The sequence below is a fragment of the Centrocercus urophasianus genome, unplaced genomic scaffold (genome assembly GCF_019232065.1).
Source record: "Centrocercus urophasianus isolate 14NV4802_14NV808 unplaced genomic scaffold, USGS_Curo_1.0 seq_12, whole genome shotgun sequence".
NCBI classification, from domain to species: domain Eukaryota; kingdom Metazoa; phylum Chordata; class Aves; order Galliformes; family Phasianidae; genus Centrocercus; species Centrocercus urophasianus.
This window is the reverse complement of record NW_024884364.1, coordinates 54232468-54254958: the sequence shown is the minus strand read 5'-3', so window position 1 is coordinate 54254958 and position 22491 is coordinate 54232468. Positions and strand designations below refer to the sequence as shown.

At 39.4% G+C, this 22491-nt stretch overlaps 1 protein-coding gene across 1 annotated transcript in view; it reads right to left on the bottom strand.

The window, feature by feature from the left end:
• OCA2 (OCA2 melanosomal transmembrane protein) overlaps window positions 1-16080 on the bottom strand; it is a 232421-nt gene extending 216341 nt beyond the window's left edge. The window contains exon 1 of the mRNA XM_042810547.1: window positions 15815-16080. Within this exon, the coding sequence (XP_042666481.1) occupies window positions 15815-16080 (266 nt within the window). The remainder of the gene's footprint in view (window positions 1-15814) is intronic.
• Between the last annotated feature and the right edge of the window lie 6411 nt (window positions 16081-22491).

Below are 22491 nucleotides of genomic sequence, written 5' to 3'. Positions count from 1 at the left end.
TACGCCCACAGGTAGACACAGCCCTCCATTGTGGTTTGTCCTCAGGAGCAGTACATCATGGGGGAACTGTTAGGAGTACTCATCACAGATGAGGTATGGTCAACTGAGATTCTAATTGTCAAGGGAAGGATCAAAGACTCCACAGCTCACTTCTCTAAACAGGCTCCAGACATCTTCTGATGACTGTTTTATGTAGCTTCAACTAAATCAACAAATAACCTCTCAACCTTTTAAAAGCATGCACCATTAAGATGTCATAGAAATTTAGCAATGAAAGCATTACTTAATGCAGACTCATTTTCTCTTTGAATTTCCTAATTTTCTGTAAAACAGGACTGTACAGGATTCCCCAGGGGACTGTAGCAGTGGCACTAACTGACAGAATGCAAGGGGCACAGCCAGCCGACAGGTCTCACACTGAGAAGAAACTGCCATGCCAAGTCCCCAGGCAAATAAACAACACACTTAAAAAACATGTAGTGAAATGTATGCTGAGCTAGACCCAGATATAAGTGGATCCCCTGTAGAGGGCATAAGCAGTGCACTGATTTCATACCCTTCTGCTGGATCGTGGGAGGTGGACGTGTCCCACAAGAGGATGTGACAGAGGTGGCTTCTCCTTTATTTGTTCAGCATTCAGCTATTTGAAGAATTAAGGCAATTTAAGTTCAGAAATAGCTTGGAAAACAGAATGTTTCCTGTGTTTCTTTTATTTCTTTTTTTTTTAAATCAAAGCAGCCTTTGTAGAGTTATTGTACTTCCCTGTAAAACGAAATTTTCACATACCTCCAGGACTTGTGAGTTCCTTTTCCTCAAGACTCTTTGCTGCCTCTGCCAGGGGAAATCTCCATCGACTTCAGGAGAGACTGACTGGGACCCCACTGCAGTGACTAAAGCTACTAGAAAATACTTAATCCTGAAGCTGCTCTGAAGCTCCTCTGACTCTACCTAAGAGGACTAAGCTCTTACTTTTCTGCTCCAATGCTATGGTGCCACAATGACTATCTGCCTTACCAGAAGATAGTTGATGAGCCATCAGGGCTGTGACCCCCCTAACCAAGTCCCACCCCACAGCAACAGGTCAGGGAGCAGGGGTGTCTGGGACAGGGACAAGAGCCTGCACAGAGCTTCATGACCACATAGCAGAGACACAGTGATGGAACAGATTCAAAAAGGCCACCCTTTAAAGGACTGAGGGGTTGTGCTTTTTCTCTATTTTCTGTTTCAGCAAAGAAAATTGGAAAGAGGCAGCATGCAAAAACTGTGGATAGTCTGAAGAAAATACACTGCAAGAGCAGGTAGTGCAAAACAGTTTAACTGTTAGAGACTGCCAGCAAGCTGCAAATTTGAAATAGGCAGCAGTAGCCAGGATTGGTAGTGGTCCAAATTCAAAAAACCCTATTCCTTTACAGATTACACAGATAACCTGCTAAGGGTTATTATTCTCAAGCAGTGAGGGACATGCAGAGAAATGAATCCATTACAATTGATCAGCGTCTCTTCAAGCATGGCTGTGCTTGTAATACTTCAGCATGTACTGACAGACTGGCTTTTAAATGCCAACTTTTCTCTTTGGCAGTCACCACAGGATTTTAAATTAGCCAACTCTGACGCAAACAGAATTTATGACAAATAATGCACAGGGGGGTAAAACGGCATGGTTTTTCATAGTGCATGAGGCAATTCCAAGACTCTGGAAAGTTAAGGAAGTGGTCTCAACTTTATGTTTTAACTTTCTATCTGACCAGAGCCTCTTAAAGGTGCAATCTTGGGAACTGGGATAACAGAAACCTGAGCAGAAAGACAGGTCAGAGAAGAACCTGGATGATGTGATCACCTCACAGCAGCAATATGATGTTATACACTCAAAGGTCTGGAGAAAAGTATGTTCAAGAATGAAGACTCTCTGCAAGATTGGATTAATTTAAGGATGATACAAGAAAAGGATGTACTTATAAGAGGAAGACAACTGAGTACTCAAAATAAGGGAACACTTTCTTACAGAAGGATGAAACAGGATTATTTTGATACGGTTTTAATTAACCGAAGCAATACACTGACAAACTGCCACACGTAATCAATTTTATCCTTGCATACTTTAAATTTTGATTAATAAGTTATTCACCCCAGCTTTGGAGATTGAAAAGAGTAATTAGTAAGTTATATTTAAAGATGAAATCAAAAAGAGGTTATTGTTCTTTTATAAAACTTTTCTTTACAAATTACTGTTCCACATGTTTTATTTCAGGAATTTGGAGTAACATTATTTATACCTGCAACCTCTAAAGAAACAAAAGTAATTTGTCATAAAAAACAAAGTACTTTCATTGTTTAGAGTAGGGGGAAAAAAAAAAACCTCATTAACAACATGAAAGAAATTGTGTTTGGCTTCTTTTCCTGGAGAGCTGTTAGAGAGAGGAAGCAAATGCAAGCAGCACAATACCCTACAGCTTAAAAAATTCAAACTCTCCTCAAATTATGCTTTATTTTCCATGCTGGACCTCAACTACTGTAACATTGCTGGGAATTTTATTTTGTCTTTTGGCAAATATACAAAGGCATCTCTGAAAGTAACGCCTCCTGTTTTATGATGTTGGCCCACAAGATCAAAGGTGGATGTAGGTGGTTTGGCAGCAGAGCATGAACCTTCCCACCAGTATCCATTACGTCTTGTTGTCATGCAACAGATGGCAGCAGAGGGGCAGTCTGACAGAATGGAGTCTGACAAGGAAGTGCCGATGAAAGAAAGATGTGTCTCTGAATTTCTCCATGATGGAAAAACATGGCACCCATTGACATCTGTTGATGCTTGCTGAAAATTAACGGAGACCAAACAGTGGATATGAGCAAAGTGAGGTGGAAGGTGGAGAAACTCTGAAAGAGTGGGTCACCTCCACTTGTGCAGATTTTTTACAAGCATGGCACACAGGCTCTTGTTCATCAATGGCAAAAATACATAGCTAATGGAGATTATTATTTTGAAAAATAGTGTTTTGTAGCTGAGAATTTGCTCTATCAGCGTTATTGCTTTCTTTTTATCTGTTGCAGGTTTCATGAAAATAAATAGGAAACACTAACAGAGAGATCTACATAAAATGAAACAAGGCAAGTTCAGGAGCTTAGCCTCATATCTGGTAAATAATTAGGTTCTCATAATGCCTCGCACCATAACTAGGACAACTAATTTGGACTTTACCTAGATTCTGATCTCTGATTCTGGATCCACAAAAAATGCTGAAGTTCTCTCCACAGCTAGGACAAGAGACAATATTCAGAGGAGGCAGAGAAAAAAAACAGCAGGAAAATTTAAAGATTAAAAACAATTTGTACGAGTGATGTAGTTATTATATACTGAAATAATACTATTAAGTTGATTAGATAATGGGATTTTTTTCAGTATAATTTAAGTCCTTCAATTATATTTTTTCATTATTTTAGTTATAATGAAAGTATTAAAATTTCCTTTTTAGACTATGGCTAAGTGTAAAACAGTGAAGGTATTCACACAACTTTGGCCATCTGAAGATCTTCTCTACAACAGCTGCAGTCACCGTCTGGAGACAGAGCTCTTCAAATCATTTTCCTCTCATCTCTAATGTTGTTTTCATGCTTCTTTTAATGTACTTTTAATTTGCTCTTAGATTACAACTCTTTTTGATACAAAAGATTTTTCACCAGAAATGTTAATCTGTATTTACTAGGAGCATAAAGACCTATGAACAAGTCCCACCAAATATGATTTCCTCTTTCCTAACGAGTAACTTCCAAAGAGTAAATCCATATCATTAGTCACTGTATTCATCTTCAAGATGAAGCAGAGATAAATTTTATTTAAGAACTGGAAATCCTCAAAGAATAAATTAAAGAAACCAGGCAGAAGAAAAAGGCTGCTGATGACAATACACCACTGGCTGCCAACATTTGGAAAATATTTTTTAAATAATCCAAAAAGAAATCCAGTTTTCTCACAAAGATTATGCTTTTCCCTATAACAGTCCTTCACTAAAAGCATTGTAACATGTTAACACACATGGTTTCCATGCTTCAGGAAGTTTATTTCGCAGTGTTGTGTCCTGTTCTGCTACCATGCTTCTTTCTTATGCCTTTATATGCTTGGTAGGAACCTCGGACTACAATTTCATAAAGGAGCTATCTGATTTATGTTAACAAGGAACTTTAAAACACAGATTTTTGATCCAGTACCAATGAAAGACAAGTTTGAAACATAAGATTCAACAAACACTCAACCAATAGAATTATATATGATGAATTCTAAAGAATTCTGAGAATGTCCTTGTCTCACCTAAAAGGAGAATAAAGAATAACAATACTATTTCAGCTTCCTTCTCTCTTGATTCAAGCTGTAATCATTCTCCACAAAAGAACATGCTACTGTGCAGTGAAAAAATCAACAACTCCAAAAAAAGTAGCCTTTTAGAGCTCAGAAGGAAGTTCATTTTCTACTTGGCAGATACGTTTGTTCCAGCAATATGTATATCATATTTATAGATAGCAATGTGGTTCTTATCATCACATAAATGCCAGATTCTCTCCTCTCAGATGCTGCATTCCTTTTGGACCTATATATAGTGACACTTTTCTTACTTTGTAACCTCACAGAGGCAATTTCTTTCCATCTTTCTCCTGACCTTACATACTCTTACATAACATTTCCTATGCATATTCTAAAAATCTCCACCCTCCCATGGTGGAGGTGACCTGAACATGGCCAACCATAAAAAAAAAAAAAAGATTGGATTCTGCTCTGCAGACAGACTTTGCATCCACATGAAAATTTCTGTCTATCCAGACATGAGGTTACATAAATAAAACGTCATTCTGTGCTCCCAAAGAAGAACAAAAGAGGAAAGAGAGAGCAAATCCATTTTGCTGGATACAGAAATATAATTCTCCAGGAAGATAGTACCTGCAGAAAATGGGAAACCCCATGCTGACACAGCTGCCCGTTTCTGTCAGCTTCTTTCTATATTTTCCCTCTCATTAAGGTAGAAGGCTCCAAGCTGCTAAACAGACAGACGAAGAAACAGCAGATTGTTACAGATGAATTTCACTAAAGAAGAAAGACCAATGTGACTATCTCCAAGAGCAGAATAATTGAGACAAAGAATCTCTGTAACTGGTCCCATCCTGGTAGAGGTGTCATGGAACACAGCAAATTTGAAGTGTAAAAGATAGAATAAAGTTTACTGTGCTTCATTTCTCCAAGAAGGTAATCTGCCTGAATAATTTTTGAAAATCACACAAATGACAGCTTTTCAAAAAAAGCAAAGGAAAAAAACAAAGCCTGTCCTTTGCTACACATTGGACCAGTTACACAGCTGTTTGATTGTAAGTATTAAAAAGGTTTAGTGTTCCTAAGGTAAGGGCATTTCCAAATAATAGAAGACTGAAACATACATCACATGCATGAAAGCTGGATATAGTGTTAACAAAACACTGCTTCCCACAAATATTTTTTTAATAAAACAGTGACAGGCTGTTGCCAGGAGAAACAGCCGCTGAACTAACAAAAGTCTTTTTAATAAGGTCTGTACAAGTAGTTTGCAGAAAGAAATTATCAGTACAGTGTGACATAGCAAGAAATGTGAAGGGTACTCCAACAATATGGAAACGTAAAGAAAAAGAAGGGTAAGTATGTGCTCTAGGCAGACGAATAATGAAGAGTTGTGTTTGTTGTTGGTTTTTTTTAATAGAGAGAACTGGAGAGATGCAATAAGATGACCAGCAGCAGTCATAATTCTTTAAAGTTATAACACGTTAAGTAGCTCTTCTGCTTCTCAAGAGCCAACATGGAAGGATGTTTGTTCCTCTACACAAAAATAACAGCTTTAAAGACCAAATGATGACATTACACTTAACTCATGACACTTAAAAGTAGGTTACACTTGGTAAAAAATTTTGTTTTTTAAAGTCTATGAGAAGTAGAAATATACTTTATGTTAAGGTCATGCAATGTGAAAGTTAATCAGAAAAGTGTAAGAACTAAAGCTAGAGGAATTAATTCATCTAGAAGCATTATGTAAGAGTAAGCTGGAGAAGGAAAATATCATGACGCACGGTAGAGCTTAAAGACTAAACTTGAACTTAAGACAGAAGCGTATAGACATTTTTTCTTTTTTTAAAGGCTACTGATTTAGAAAGGCAGGATAGACACCATCAGCATTTCTTCTTCATTGCAATAGGCCTGGTCAGAATCTCAACCCTGTGGTGTTATTGCAATTTATATATTAATTTAACTTTGGTCAACAACCAAACACTGTAACCTCAATAGGACAGTTAAACTAAGGATGTTAACAAGCATCCTTCTTGTTAACAAAGACCAAATGAGATATAGGCAATGACACTAAAACACCTAGTTTCCAAAAACTGTGCAATCTGAGTAGGCAGCTGGTGCCTGATTCTATACACAAGTAAAAGGATACTGTTAAATATAAGGAACCTGGTGTCAATACTTTCTGATATCAAGACAGGGATCTCTTAGAAAGAGTCCAGCGGAGGGCCACAAAGATGGTGAAGGGCCTGGAGCATCTCTCCTATGAGGAAAGGCTGAGTGAACTGGGTCTGTTCAGCCTTGAGAAAAGAAGACTGAGAGGGGACCTGATCCAGGTCTATAAATATCTAAGGTGTGGGGGGCAGAATGGTGAGGCCGGACTCTTTTCAGTGGTGAGTGGAAACAGGACAAGGGGAAACAGCTGGAAACTGCAGCATAGGAAGTTCCACACAAACATGCACAAGAACTTCTTTACAGTGAGGTGATGGAGCACTGGAACAGGCTGCCCAGGGAGGTGGTGGAGTCTCCTTCTCTGGAGATGTTCAAGACCTGCCTGGATGCCGACCTGTGCGACCTGCTGTAGGGAACCTGCTTTGGCAGGGGGGTTGGACTCGATGATCTCTGGAGGTCCCTTCCAACCCCTACAATTCTGTGATTCTGTGAAGGCATCTGTATGACCTAAATCTCCCTAGATTCATACAGTGCTTGACAAGTATGAAGAGCCAAAATTAACTTTTTTCTATTCTACCTAAAACATTTGTTCAATTGTGTAAAACTGAAAAACTATATGAGCAGTCCTCCTCTAAATTGTATATATATTAGTACATTCATTAACTGCCTGTGATGTGGAGCTCTTGTGTGTTCTGCCTCACAAACATCGTACTTCCAGCAGAAGATAAGTATGACAGGTCCAGTGACATTAATGGAGCTCTTTCAACTTCAGTTGTCACAGCAATAGCTTCAAAATTGTGACTGGCCTCCTACCCACACACACAAATATTTCTGAAAACCTATCAGTCTTTTCTGCCAAGGATAGTCTGTCTTCTGAAAAAAAATAGTCTAGTTGGAATATTTCTGGCCCCATAATCCTCTTCAGTACTGTTATACAACTATGAACAGATTTGTAATGAGGGTATGCTGGTATTTAATTTATGGTTAAAATCAATAGCTTTCCACAAGCTGATGATCAAAATTTTTACTCTCTATTCTTTACAGTTTCTGGCTCATTTTTGGAGACAATTTATTGCAACACTTCTGCATTGAGAATTTGGTTGTATTGACCTAGACTAAAAAGCAGTGGAGGCCACCCCATACAGTACACAGGGTAACTTGTCAAAGAAGCCACATGCTGCTAGATGTTACAGAATTGCTTATTTACATAATGCTGTAGCACAACCCTGCTGTTTAGATTACACAATTAAAGACACATCAGCCAAAACAGAAATGGGTTGTTTGTTACACTTCTTTCCAGGTTTACCATTCCTTTTATCAGACAGATCCACTAAATTCAGGTTCTTGCTTTTCACAGTAAGAGGGTTACATGATGCACCAGCTGTCAATAAACTCTTAAAGAGGATTGCAGCTCACATGTCATTGACATGGCTGAGGAGGCAGACTTGCTTCTATCACTCCTAGAATGATTAGAGACAAAAGTATATTTCAAGCTTCTTTTACTTCTTTATTTTATAAACAGCAGAGAAAATTAATTGCATAAGCCCACAAGAGTGGGTAGAAAAGTCACTAAAAATATTTAACTACTCTACTCAAGGAAGCTCTGTATTTATTAAGGATCAGACTTCTTACAATAAGTTCATCAATAACATAGCGCTTTCCCCTCAAAGAGCAAAGGCAGTTCCCTGCCACACAGCAGTTCAATGTGACTGTCAGCGTGGCTGTCTGAGTCAAAAGCTTTCATACTCTGTCATTGCCAGAGCTTCACTTCAGGCAAAAGAGCTCTCACAAAAACATTCCTGGATCACTGGCAGATGGACTGTGTTTACTGTCCCTACTGACTTGCATAGAAAAGGGAATAGCTCAGAAGGTGTGAGCAAAACCTACAGCCTTTCACAGCTGCTTCTGAATGATGCTAATTCACAGGCTGTACTGAGTCAGTATCTTCTGCTGCATTTCTGAAAACTGTGAGTTTCTCTAACTGCCAATCTGTTTTCCATTTCACCCTGGCTGAAAGAAATCATAAAAATTGCAAAGATTAAAAAAAATAATAATAATAATAATAAAAAAAAAAAACCCTCAAGTGCATTAATTCTTTTTGATAGGACCTGGCTCCAGCTCAGTGTGCTGTCCTTGACTTAGCTCTGACCTGCTGTGGACAGAGCTCTGTGTGGTCTGACTTCTGCTGGTCCATTAGCACAATTATTCCAGTTTGCCCCTTAAGTCCCATTAGTACTTATCAAGCAGAGAATTGCTTGCTTGGTCACTGTCAGTAAGCATTTTGGTGACTCATTTATCAGCTTTTGCTGTATTTCAGAGAGTAAATCACTTGAGCTCCTTATGAATAGCAATTTTTGAAAAAAACATTTGATTTGCTGGTCTACAGTCTGTGACCCTTTTTTTTTTTTTAAACTCACTGGCTAATTTTTTCCATTTACACTTATCTATTTTGCCATCAGCTACATTCAATTTAGCATGAACTTGAGTTTTTAAATGTATGACCACTGCTACCCTGGAAATTTTTGCCGTGGCTGAGGAATGACTTCCAGTGCTTCTAATGAAAGAGGACAAACCACTCTGATGCTAATTAATTCTAACAGGAGAGACATTTAAAGTGTTGGGCAAACAGAAGCACATCTTTATTTACAAGCAGAATTGTGTACTAAAACAGTAAGATAGAGAAGAAAAGAGATGAGAGGGGAGAAACAAAAGGTTTATTTTTGTACTTGAGAGCGGGACTGCTTGTGGTCTTTTTTAGAGGGATAAGGGCATTAAGTGGATTTATCTCACTAACATGTCTTATTTTTTGTTGGAAAACAGAGTTGTAAGTACTGACTAGCACAAGGCTTTCAGGGGAAACAAGGAGTGCCATTAACTCTGTTGGAACTGACCTTCATAGTCTTTTGTTAACTGCAGTGTTGGAGGAGTTAGGATGTTTTATCATACCCAGGGAGCAATCACATTAAAGTCTGGCTTACAACCACGGCACTAACTTACTTTTATCTAATTCATTCCACAGATCACCACATACTGGTCTCATTCTATTTCATACGGTATTGCACCTTTTCCCAGGGTCTCTTTGTAGCCCTATGCAAGGCTTGCATTCTTCCTTCTCAATATTTCTACAGCTTCTGCAATTTCTTGATATCTGTCTTAGAGCTCTCTCTTCCCCCCTCTGTGCTCAGCAGCAGCTCTCCAAGAGCCAATCTTGGGCAGAGGCTGTGGCAGTATTTTTTGGCATACACCCAGTATGAACTAAGACACCCCAGCTCTCACCTGGCTACCCTAACTATTAGAAACAACAGTATCCTGTAAATCCTTCCTCTCTCCCTTGAGACCCATACATTTTCAATTGGAAGAAGGAGCATGAGGAAGACATAAAACAACACTGATCATCAGGAAATTTACTTTGAAACTAAGATATCTGGCTTCCATTTCCTCTTTCAATGAATGTTTCATGATTCAGAGATTCAGAGATGTATTGAAAGAGAAAAAAAATAAATAAGAATACCCTGGAGCTTGGTGAACCTTAAGAACTAAGGTGGGTGGGAAATGTACGTCCATCTCCTACACCTTGTGTCAATTACATAAATAGAGCATGTTTAATTAATTAATTAAACAAGCATGAGTAAAACAGTCACATAGGCATTACTTCTTCCTTGACTGCACTGTGAGGCCAAACTGCCCCTGTCCTGGGCTCTTCCCTCTTCTTATTCTCTGCTAAGTTGTTGGATTCTGTCTACCTCAGAATCACTGACGTTCAAGCTCTGCAAGGAGTCTTAGAACAAGTAATCCCAAGTTATTGTTTAGCGTCAGTCTTCATGACACCCTTTCATAACTGTTTTCACTCTCAGCTTTTTCTAGCTCAGTTCTCCCACTTCAGTGTTTGGGCCAATGGAAGAGTTGCCATGTTTTCATGCATATCATTTACTGAAGAATAGCTGCAACATAGCCTCTGCCTACTCACATGTTCACACAAAGCAGCCATACAGGTGCAGGCTGTAGATTTAGAGTGTTTAGTTTTCCTTTCCCCCTCACTATTAGAAAATACTCATCTGTAAATTTTTTGCTCCTCCACATGGCAGAAAATTAAAGACAAAACTGAATTCTTAGTAATTAATTTCATTTGACCACCTGCTGTTGCAAAGTTCTCTTTTCCACAAATAGCTTAGCATATTAGAGCTACCACTCTCACACAAACACATGGGCCAGGAACAAAGCATACAGGACAGTTTCTCAAAGAAAGGCTAGAGTGAATGAGTTATTTGCTTCATCTTACTTTGTCAACTCCTCACATTGGCTTTTTAAGCCCCATACAACCCTCCTGCTCAGCTGTGATTGCCTCTATGGAACACGTTTCTTTTCAAAGTCTGGCTCTCTGGTTGGCATCACACTTGAACGTTATAATACCAAAAAATAAAAATCATTGCTGACAAAACCTTTCCCCATTTAAAAAGAGCTTTACATGAGAAAACATCTGTCACAGCCTAAAGAGGATTGAATCCTGTAGGCTACTGGCATTTTTCCACAATTGGCCTAGGAGAGATGTCTAAGAAGAACCCAAAACAACCATATTATTAATTATTAGAAAGAGAACAGCTGCTTGCAAAATTCAATAGCATTTTTTTGTTTGTTCGTTTGACTTTTACAGTCTCACAGGAATTCAAGTGTAATATTTGTGCATTGGTACTTGGCAAATTATTCACTTAGTGCTGAGCATCGTTTTTAGCTTGACAGTGGAAATAGTCAATTAATATGCTCTAATTCTTTCAACTGAACACTTCAAAACAAAAATTGATATTGGTGGATTTTTGTTTAAGAAAGCATTCTGTCAGAATAAAAAAACAGTTGAGCACCTAGGGTTCTAGTCTGCTAATGATAGAACAGAAATGGTAGTATATTATCAGTTTGAGACATTGTAAGTCATTATAATAAGTAAGCACTGAGGTGTTTAACTGTACATGGCAATAGAAAAGTTAAATAACTTTGAACAGACACGTGTATATCATGAGTGAGGTCTCAGTATGCTTCATTAGTAGAGAAAACTAAATGAAAGCTTTCTGCTGAACAAGCATCCTTTGCTCAAGTGGAGCCCAGTAGCTCTCTCACGCCACACAACCACGTTTCTGCTTTCCTTCTACTATCACTCTAGGAGCAGACTTACAGTCCTTCTCACCACAAACCAATAATTTCCCTACTGATCCCATGAACACAGACTTGGGTCAAAGGAAGAATTTTATTTGGTTGATTATTTTCATTTTTTCTTACAGAAGTGAGGATTATGTAAATGAAACTGAGAGACCAGAGAAATGCTAAAATAAATAGGTTTGCTTGATGAAACACAAATTCAAGCAGATTCAGTAAGTAAACAAGGGATTAATTTTTGTTACTCCGGAGATTAATCTTTTTAACGAGACATAAAAGTTAAAGAAAAAAACTTCCAAGGACTATAACATAAAATGAACAACAAATTCCAGTGCCAAATTCATCTAAACATAACCTCAGAGGAGTAATTCGATGTCTTGGTTTGATCACTTTTTTTTCCCACTGTCTAATTTCTCATTAAAAGTTCACAACAAAATCAATAAAGAACTGCCTTTTTTTGTTTGTTTGTTTCTTTTTCTCCCTACTTTTAAGAAGTCAGTGTTATTACCTGACTGCCTAAAAGAAGTACAGCCAGAAATTACATCAAAGAGAGAAAGGGACCAGAAGGGCAGCATGAAATGAATGCCACAGGGTATAGTTCCTCAATTATCCACTCTTCCATCACTTTTATATTCCAAAGAAGGCCTTTCTTTTTTCATTAATATAGTTTTAAATAGCATCATAAAGTAATTGGCTACATGGGATTACTATACATCTTATTTCTTTAGAAATACATTTTTCTATAGTGGCCTTTGAGGCCCACTAATTCCTAAGTTGAAAGCAGCTGATATCGCTCCCTTACTGTGGATCATAAAGGAGAATTTCAGATTTGCTTGGCACAAAGCCATGTCATTTGGTTTCCCCCGTGGAATCAGCACTAATGATGTTAAGATCAAGGTAACCAAGGAACCTTCCTTTGTGACCACAACTTGAACATGCGGAGACAAGATGGAAGGAAGTAAGCTGTGCTTTTGAATATGTCAGGGCAGATATAAAGAACATTGTCCATGCTGTCACAGAGCAGTGTGAAATCTTCCTGCAGTGCAAGGGACTCAAGAAGGTCCTGGATCAATGTCTATAGACCGCAAATGCAACTTTCGTTAATAAGATGTTAAAAATAGCCAGATTGATCCTTTTCATAAAGGCTAAGGAGAACGAACAAAGTTCAGAATCAAAAATAAGTCTGCACTGGTGTTTTGTACTACGTTAAAACCTGTATTTCCAGCAGAGCACACTATAGCACATAGTGCAGTTCAGTGTAAACATACACCTCAGCCAGCTGCATTCCCACTGAAAAACTCTGGAGCTCATTTGCATTCCAGTTCAGAAGAAAATACCTGTATTTCCTGCAGTAAGCAATACTGGAGGAAGTATGGTCTTGACAAGAAGGCTGACTTCTTTCAGCCTGAAGGATGCTCCAGGATCAGCACAGATGGTCCAAAGCTTTTTCACATAGAGCCTGGGCAGCCTAATGCAATGCAGTAAAACCTGAAGGGAACCATTCTTCAATACACGATGGAAACAAGATGGCATTTTGATGGGCAGGCAGCTCATGACCATATGCGAGCTAGCCACAAAATGCACACAGGATTATGCTGCAGACAAATGGAACTGTTCAGACCAGAACAGGGTGACTATCTACTCTGCTCAGAAAGAAAAAAGACTCCAGATAACTCAAGAACATTTTCTTAAAGGTAATTTTAGTGACTAAGATAAATCCTGTGTTCCCTTGGATAGATTCTTTAGATAGTCTTGTGTCAGCGTAAATTTGAACAATTTAGAGAGCCTGGCAATCTTATCCTTGAAAGATAATTCAGCAATTTAAGTTAAGGAGAAGCATTAAAACAAACCAAACAGGCATGCCAATTTAGTCAACCCTTTTAAAGAAAAAAAGGATTAGGTCTCCTCTTTTTTTAATAGTAGTCTTCCAAGTCAAAGAACAGTTTACATTAAAAGTTAATTATTATTCTGCTGAAACTAATCAAACAACTTGGGAACTTGCAAAGGTTTATTCATGTTTTTATCTGCATTCTGTTGAGTGGTCCCAATGATTTAAGGTTAATTACTCATATTAGAGGAGTCATACAGATCACATTCATGTTTTAATTGCACCTAGTGTACATTTGCTAAAATACACACTGACAGATAAGATTCATCTCCACATGAAAAAAAAAATCAATTATGTTGCAGAAGCAAGAGAGGTAAAAACCAAACAAGAAGGAACTTTAGGAGATGCTTTCCCAATCCCTAATTTATTACTATAAAAAAAAGATATATGTATTTGCCCATAAGACAGCATGGAAATGGCTCTTTAATCGTACTCTACCCCTAAATCACATAATTTCACTCAATAGGAAAACAGTGTTATCAAAAGATCTGGAGCTACTGCCTGCCCTTGCAGGAAGGTGGGCTCCCCCATAGTTTAGAAAGTATTTTTCATCTCTAGCACCGGTGATCATGATTTCCAAACATGGTTCATAGTAAGTTACATGCAGGCAGTACAAAAATTCCTGTAAACAACAGGAAGAAATACAGTCAGCAGACTGACAGCTAATCTATAAGAATATGACAGTATTTTCAATTCCTGTATCAGGACAGTTAACAGGACAGTACACAGCACTTGTAAACACATCAGTAATTAGACATATATGAGAATTCACAAATGAAAATCCTTGTTTACAGATGCATTTTTCCTGCCTTCCTCCTGACACTGCATCCAACTTGTACTTATAATACTCTTTTAAAACCAGATGACATTAGCTCAACACTACCACACGCTGAACTAAGGAACTTTTACAAGATTTTAATCTGTCCATAAAAGTCTTAGTCAACACAACAAATCCTCAAATACCCCAAAAATCATTTCTAAAGGATTTATGGGGCTTTTGTGGTCAAGCTGTCAATTTGATTACTTTTTAATATTTCAAAAGCACAGCCATAACGATTTCCAATTCTCATTCTGAAGTAAATACCTTCACATGCTCATAAAACCTTGACTTTGTTTGATGTAGACTTACAGAGTACATGTATACTTCTGGGAAGCAAGGTGAGCAGCAAAGCTCATCTAACTAACCTGATTCTGCTTTGTCCAGATCAGAGAACTTACAAAATGCCCCAAACCTCCTTTTCTCCCAGTACAAGTAGATTTCCTTCTAAATTACATGTAGTGGTACAGGACACACCTTCCCCCTTTCCAGCAGTGCAGGGATGTGACCAGCATGCCCAGAGCTATGAAAAGCCCTTGAGACTGCAATTCCTAAATTAATAGAAGCAGCAGAGAACCGTATGAAGAGGAATGAAACACCACTTTTTGGTTGAAAAGCCTATTTAACTAACAGTGAGACTTCACCAGGACTCCAGTTACACTTCTGATCTACAATATGTTTCTGTTTAATTTTAATTAATTGATTTTTTAAAATCTTATTCAAACATTAACCTGCTTTGAAATCTACCGTGTTTTTCCTGACCTACAACAGGAGTCTCCAGCATCAGGATCTGGAAATTGTGCTGATACTCTACTTAACCACTGCAGTTTAAGCCATCTTGCTCAAAACTTAAGCCTCCAAGCAGACTGTGTTCTTCAGGAGCTCAGATAGATACATCTCTCTCACCTTATATATATATATATATATATACTTTATATATTTCTGAATACCTATAAGTAGTACTGCTAATCTTTTTCACCGGGGAAGACTGGACAACCATTCCCCATAGCTACACTCTTCCTGATTCATGAAACGATACACAAGGAGTGAATTCCTTTTAGCCTCAATATGTGATGTGGCAACATCACACCCATTATCAGTTATCAGTGCCATTTTTATATTTTCTGTCTTAGCCATAGTGATTCACTTTATGGTCTTAGGATGCAGTTTGAAAGTTCACGTGCAGCTTTCCTAAAGGGACAGGGGGTGTCACATGAAAACATTCTTATTTCTGTGTGGTTTGTGACACCAATTAGAGAAGAAATGGGATCTTGAAAAAACAAAATTGGTCCATGGCTGCTATTAAAACTGAGATTAGTTTGGAAATCTAATGATCTACCACTGTCCTTAGGCAATTAAAACTGCCTTGATGTCCCCATTAAGCTTCCCGTTCTCTTTAGGGGAGAAACAACAATTGCTTATTGAAAATACATATCTTCTCTGCAAGAAAGTAAAAATAAATCTGAACTGGCAGAAAAACTGTGTTTGTCCTTATTCTTACCTTCCCTGCATGGGGACTTGAGTGAAATCCTTCCCCAGAGCAACGCAGCCATCCTCTTCAATTGCTGCTTTTTCACAGGGGGTGTGTGGCTCTCCAAGACTCGATACCATGCCATGATACTCTTTTAAGAGCCACAGCTCATTGCAACTTCTGGTCCCCGGTTTGGTTGCCACTCTTGCAGATAAACTGGTTTGATGTGAAGGGGTCCGATTCAGCTCCATTTCTTGTCTAGAAACCATACTGTCATCCTTGTTATCCAAGTACATCTGTTCCTGGGGGCAGTTCTCCTAAAGAAAGCAAAAACAAATACATTAGGACTAAACTGAATTGACTCAATATTTACTCCAATATAAGCATGTTAAAAATGCCAAGCAGTAGATTTTTTTTTCTTTCACCTTTAGCTATTTCCCTTGTAGATTTATTTCAACCAGGAATAATTCCAAAATTTTAAACCTCTTTGCAACTTCAAAATTAGCCATTATAGAGAGCACAGACACATGTAAAGAGACCTTTTCCATGTCTGTCATAATTTTCTCCACAAATTCACCCAGAACTTGCACTCTCCTGTCCCACACAATGAGCCAGAATCACCTCCGGATCAATGAGGACAGGCATTGAGTCTATACTTAACAAGAAACAAACAGCCACAGCACTATCAGCGAGCTTTGTACTAATAAAGTAAAAACTAAAACACCAATCCTTTTACATCTGTGTAAATGGAAATCCAGCTAATGCCAGGAAGAATTATCTCTGATTTACAGACCTCTTAGCACTAGGAAAGTGGGAACCAAATTTTGGCCAATCTGTTAAGACCCAAGCTCCTGCTGGATGCAGCCAAGTTACTGGCCTGCTGTCTGCCACCTGACACCCAGAAACAGGCCTGGGACCTATTCAGAGGCCCCAGGCTCAGAAAATCTCCTATGGCATAACATCTTCTGGGGTTGTCATAACAGCGTTTCACCAACTCAACCAGCTCCTCTCCTGCCCACAGCAGTGATCCTGCACTGTCTTCCCAGCCTACAGAAAGCCACTGCTGCTCTGAAGTGGTACCACAGCCAGCAGCTCCTTGTTAAGCAGATGGGATACTTGAGGTTTACGGAGACAGCATTCCATTTTACCAGCTGCCAATGGCACTTAGGAAATGTGAATACAACCTTGATGAAAATTAGGTTCTATTATATGATTATTAAAAATGATTATAATAAAACTTTATGCATAACAGTCGAAAAGCTTTTATACTCTAATCATTACAATTCAGTGTGAAAAGTTACAAAAAAAAGCACTTCAGAATATCACAAAGTGCCCAAATCAGACACGGAGACCACATTAGAGAGCAGCCCTTCTTGAACACACGCTGAGGGATGTAATTATGGGCCTGTTCGACTGCGAAGTGACAAAGTCACCACTGAGGACAGCAACAGCCCGGTACACAGGTCTGTCAGCTTCATGCATCCCCACAGGAAGGAAGCACAGCCATTCTGGAGCCTGTCCCCGCTCCTTCCTCCGGAGACCTCAGCAAAGGACAGGAAGATAGAAGCACTGGGCCATGGGGCAGAAATAAAACCATTCCAGGGAACAGGCTCAGCAGGAGAAATCACTGGATATGGAAATAACAAAAAGATAATCCTGGATTTGTGCAGCTTTGGGCTCTCCTGATCATACAGACTAAAATGTGACAGAGGCTCCTGAAAGGAAAGGCCAAAGTACATACCACTAGAAACATAGATCTCAGCTACAAGCAAAGGCAGGCTTGCAAACCAAATCTTAATAAGAATCTCCCCAGGTGGCATTTCTTTCTCTAGCACTGCATTTCTTTGTTTTTCTACTCCCAGCATCCTTAGCTTTCACATAATAATCTTCTGCATCTGTCCTGATAGGTAGTTTGACTAATTTGACTCTTCCCTTCATTAGTATCAACACAAATAAGCCTTTGATTGTACTTGGTTTTCCTCTAGTTGTTGTTACATCCGTCACTCAGTATAAAGAGCACAAGTATGGCTGGTGTAGTACCAGATGCACCACCACTGAGCTGATCTGGGGCATCTCCACAGTCTGGAAAACACTGAGTTTTGGTGATCCAAGACATAGTCTTGAGTGAGAGGCTTGAAGAGCTACACTTTTTTGCATTGTACCTTGAGACCAATGGCTGGCAGTACCGGGAGAACCAACTCACAGCTTGTAGAGGCCAACACCAGCCACCAACATCCTTATACCACCTCTGGTAGCCTGTGGCTCTACCACTTGCAGCCCACACTAAAATCCCAACCTGCCTTTCACTCTAACAGGTAACTTTTAGATAACTTTGAATGCAAGTACTTCCAACTGCAAATGGAAAAGACAATTTCTCATCTTCATTCTTACTTAATGGAATTATGTACTGGTTTTATCAAGACACTCTGTAAGTCAAAACTAAGATATCTGCTCACTCGTTACATTTTTTCATAACATTTGGTTTGTCTGAACACCTGCTGTGAAAATACACAGGCTTTAAAGTGATGTCAGGCTGTGGAAACATGAGCTTCAGCTGTACTAGCTTTTTTAAGATGAGAATATGAACACAAACTCTAAAATCGATCATGTCTCACCCTAAAAGTGTGAAATAGATATATCCTGAGGTGAGTAAGGACTAAATCAGTTAGGCTCTTATAAGTACAGAACCTTAACATGAAAGACATTTATTTTAAGAATTAACATCAGTGAAAAATAAAAGGACAAGAAGCTTGAAAGAAAATCTGATGCCTGAATACAAAATCATAAACCACAGTACTGGACATTCAAAAAAGCTTTGCAAAAAACAAAATAATACAGCATCATTTTGCCACTAGAGACAGGTTTGATTGTGATTACCTACGTAGCTAAACATTGCTAAGGCAACTATCACCATGGTATCTAAGCTTCTGAGACATCAGTGCATTTACCATTCAAGAAATTCTCAAATGATTACATTTCCCTGTAGTTACAGAACTTTTCTCCTTTTTTTTTTTTCCTTCATTTTTCTTATTTACAGTGTCACCATCAGCAAGGAGACATAGGTGAGATGTTATCGTGAGAAGGTGAGGAGATATTTTGACCAAGGAAAGTTCATTTTGTGTTCATCTGTCTGGAGCCATGTACTACCAAAGGTTTTATAGCCACAGCTAGAAACTGTTATCTAGGGTTTGACTGTGAAAGGGTTAATACAATATTTAAGCAATATTTGTTATCCCTTTTCATCCCTTTCATCCCAGCCCAAGCAGTTGAACATCTGTTTTTAGAATACTGGCAAATAATTTGCTTTCTCTTTAAGGTTTCAGTTGCTAATAAGATGAACAGGTTATCTAAAATGTTTTATATAAGAGACTTTGTGTAACCTGCTTTTAGTTGCAAAACAAAATGCTAGTGGCAAATGATGTAGCTAGTAATATATCATCATTTAAACCACTATATTCCTGAGAATCAATAATCACAGCATAGCATCTCTGAAAACAAAAATGAAGTAGAATTTAATCTTAGAGCCCATGAGGCTACAAAATATGACATCTTGAGATAATATAAGCAGTATATTTTCTGTCTTGCATATCTCATCATGTTTCAAGGCCTTTCTCCCACTAAGACTAGAAAATACATTAAAAAATATTACCTTTACACTTAGCCACCTCTGCATTACCAAACAGAAACCCAAGTTTAAGAAAATAACTACTGGGAGAAGAACTGTGTGATGCTGCTAACATGGTATACCCCTAGCCTTTTTTTTTTAACAACATTTACATTCATGTCTGCTGGGAAGCATTTCACCCAAGAGTAATTAAAGCCAAATCTTGTCCACCTGAGAAGGCTCTCTGCATCATCTGAGTCTAAATAAACTTCTATCCTACTGACTCCTCTTTCAGCCTGCCCCTGTATAAGGAGCACTGCCAAGGCCAGAGGGACTGCTGAGAGGAAGCTCATGCACTGCTTACACTGAGAGTTCATACAGGCAGATGCACCACCAAGGCACATTTCTGTGTATGTATTTCCCTCCGGGTATACATTTCATGACAGCTTCCCCACAAGTCAGACAAGTGATACTGTATTGGCTGCCTGAGGTAAACACACCTAAAAATTGTCTCAGCAGCAAGGAGGAGAAGAGCTGCTCTTAGCCTGTGGCCACAGAAACAGATCAGAACGTCAGCATTAAACCTCAGAAATCTTCCTGTAGCAGGTTGATCCCTGCAGATCTATTGCCATGCATATCCCTGGCCAAGAACTCGGGAAAACTCATCCCTAGAGCTGCAGCCTATAAAACAGACACCACACACACAAACTCCCACATAAGGACTGCCGAAACATGTTTATTTATATTTATTTAAATTGAGGAAAGGTGCTGGTGTGTCTAACACTGCAATTTGCAAGCAAGAATTCTCAGTGTTTCTAAATTGGTAGGTTTTCTCTTATAAATAGAAAATGTTTCTAACTGTAGGAAGTAAGATACTGGTTTGGGCATACAGGGTGTAACAACTTACTTTGACATCCATTATTTGACAATATATTCCAGTGATGTTTTCTCTAAAAACCCTGCCTCTCCTACACATGGGATCCTTGTTATCCCATAAAGTAGTGCTATGGGCTGCACAGAATAATGCTGCATGGAACACCCTCCTTTGCACAACCAAGTGGGAAGATTAGAGTGCAGGGCAGGCCACCACAGAATGTGGTTTCTTTCCTTTCCATGTTTTTGGGCTCTTCTTTTTTTTTCTGACCATCAGTAGCAGAAGGGGAATTGTGTGGTTAAACTGTTATCAGCATGACCTCTTAGAGCCAGCATTATGCTCCAGCTGCAAAAACAAGACTGCCTGAGACTTGTATCTAAGACATCTAAGTAAGCTTCCCTATTTGCATTCACCATGAATTCTTGGCCCAAGGTATGGGCTTGGGCTATTTTAGCAAGTGGAAGTGGGATGATGTGCTGTAAGAAGCTCTCTCTCCAATAGGGCCTGACCAAGAAGAAATTGTTTCAAATTATTATCAGGTGAGCTGTTCTAGCTGGTTGCTTCCAGACAGGACAAATCACTACAGCCCAGCTACCTTATATTCTCTCCCATCAGCTTGTAAAGCGTTTAAAATATCACTGTTACACACTAGCAGAATTTCACAGTTTACAGTAAGTTGCTGCATACCCTTAGTCAGGAGGAGCATGTCTGTCTGAGAATGCTGCACTTTCCTGACTCAAGCACTGAACGGCCAGATCTGCTGGAGCTGAGGCAGCACAGAGTCATTTGCTGTGGCCTTGCATTCTATATTGGCAATCAGGAATGGACACACAGGTTTCCAGGAAGGGAAGAAGGGCTCCAGCCATGGTACCTCACAGGAACTCGTCAGAAACCATTACATTTCACTGCTGCAATACAGAGGGGCTGCTGCAAGGTGGCAACTGCCCATCTGGTGGCTAAGCTGGTGGGATGCAGCCCTTGGTAGATTATGGCTCTTAATGACTTCCCAGCTCAGCAAGAGCTCTGATAAATTGCTTCTCAGACCTCACAGAATGAGGGCAGCAGTGAGTGAAGCTATGTGGGTTCTGGGTGTGGCTGCTGACAGGTTTTGGTGCTGACCCGAGCTGGTCATGATGATGGTCATGGTGGGGAGAGCTGGCTACTGGGGAAGCTTATTGTACAGGGCTGATTCAACTAGCTCAATGGGGAAACCATCTGCAAGCTGTGAGACGAAGACTCTGCAAAGAAACCACTTGCAGGCCACCAGGCAAAAGGAAAAAAAGATTTGTTCTAGTCTTCTTTTTAAAGTAAGTCCCACAGACAGTGCAACTCCGGGCAGCAAAAGCAAGCAGCCCAGGTCGGAGCTCCTTTGAGGAAGGAAAATGTACAATTGCATCTCAAGAAAGCGCTAAGCTCTCGGGCCGGTGAAGAAAAGGAACTGAGGAGGAAAAGCACGGCACGTACACGGGCAGACGCTGACCCCTGCTGGCAGCCTCACCGCCTGCCAGAAACGGGATTTCCCCCGAATGAAAAAAAAGCAGACGTTTTAAAATCGCTAGCCACACGAGGATAGTTCCTGCTGTAGGATTCATCTGGATAAAAAAGCTATAAATAGCTAGGAGGCAGAGTTTCTGCATAGGCAGGAATGGTCTCATAGAACTTTTGTACACAGATGAGGAAGGAAATGTTTTGTATCTATCTTGAGGTCATCAATAGCAGTGGGCAGTTGGATTAAGAACTGGGGAAAAGAAGAAAAGGAAAAAAAAACACAGTTTATGGCTTCTCATTCCATCAAGCTGATGATGCCACTGACACAGAGATTCCCATCATTGTCCAGATGGTAACTGAGCACCCTGTTTGAGAGTTTCAGTTCCCCATGTAAGTTCCACTCCATGAGAAAAGATATTCCTCAAAATTAGTTGTGCTTTGGGTTTGGGAGCTTTTTTTCTGCTTTTGTTTTGTTTTGTTTTGTTTTTAAGAAAAAAAAAGATCCCTGAACATCTTTATGACAATGCTCTGCTCTTGCTCACTGCTTAGTCTAAGAAGTGAGTCCGGGGAGGGTTTTTGCAAGAGCCCTTGCTGAAGGAATAATTTAAGTGAAGAGCTATCAGTTTGGTCTTTAGGAACAGGGAGTACTGCAGGCAGAATGACAATAGAACAGGACAGCTGCTGAAAGAAATGAAGGAAGGGAGGAAGGGAGGAAGGGAGGAAGGGAGGAAGGGAGGAAGG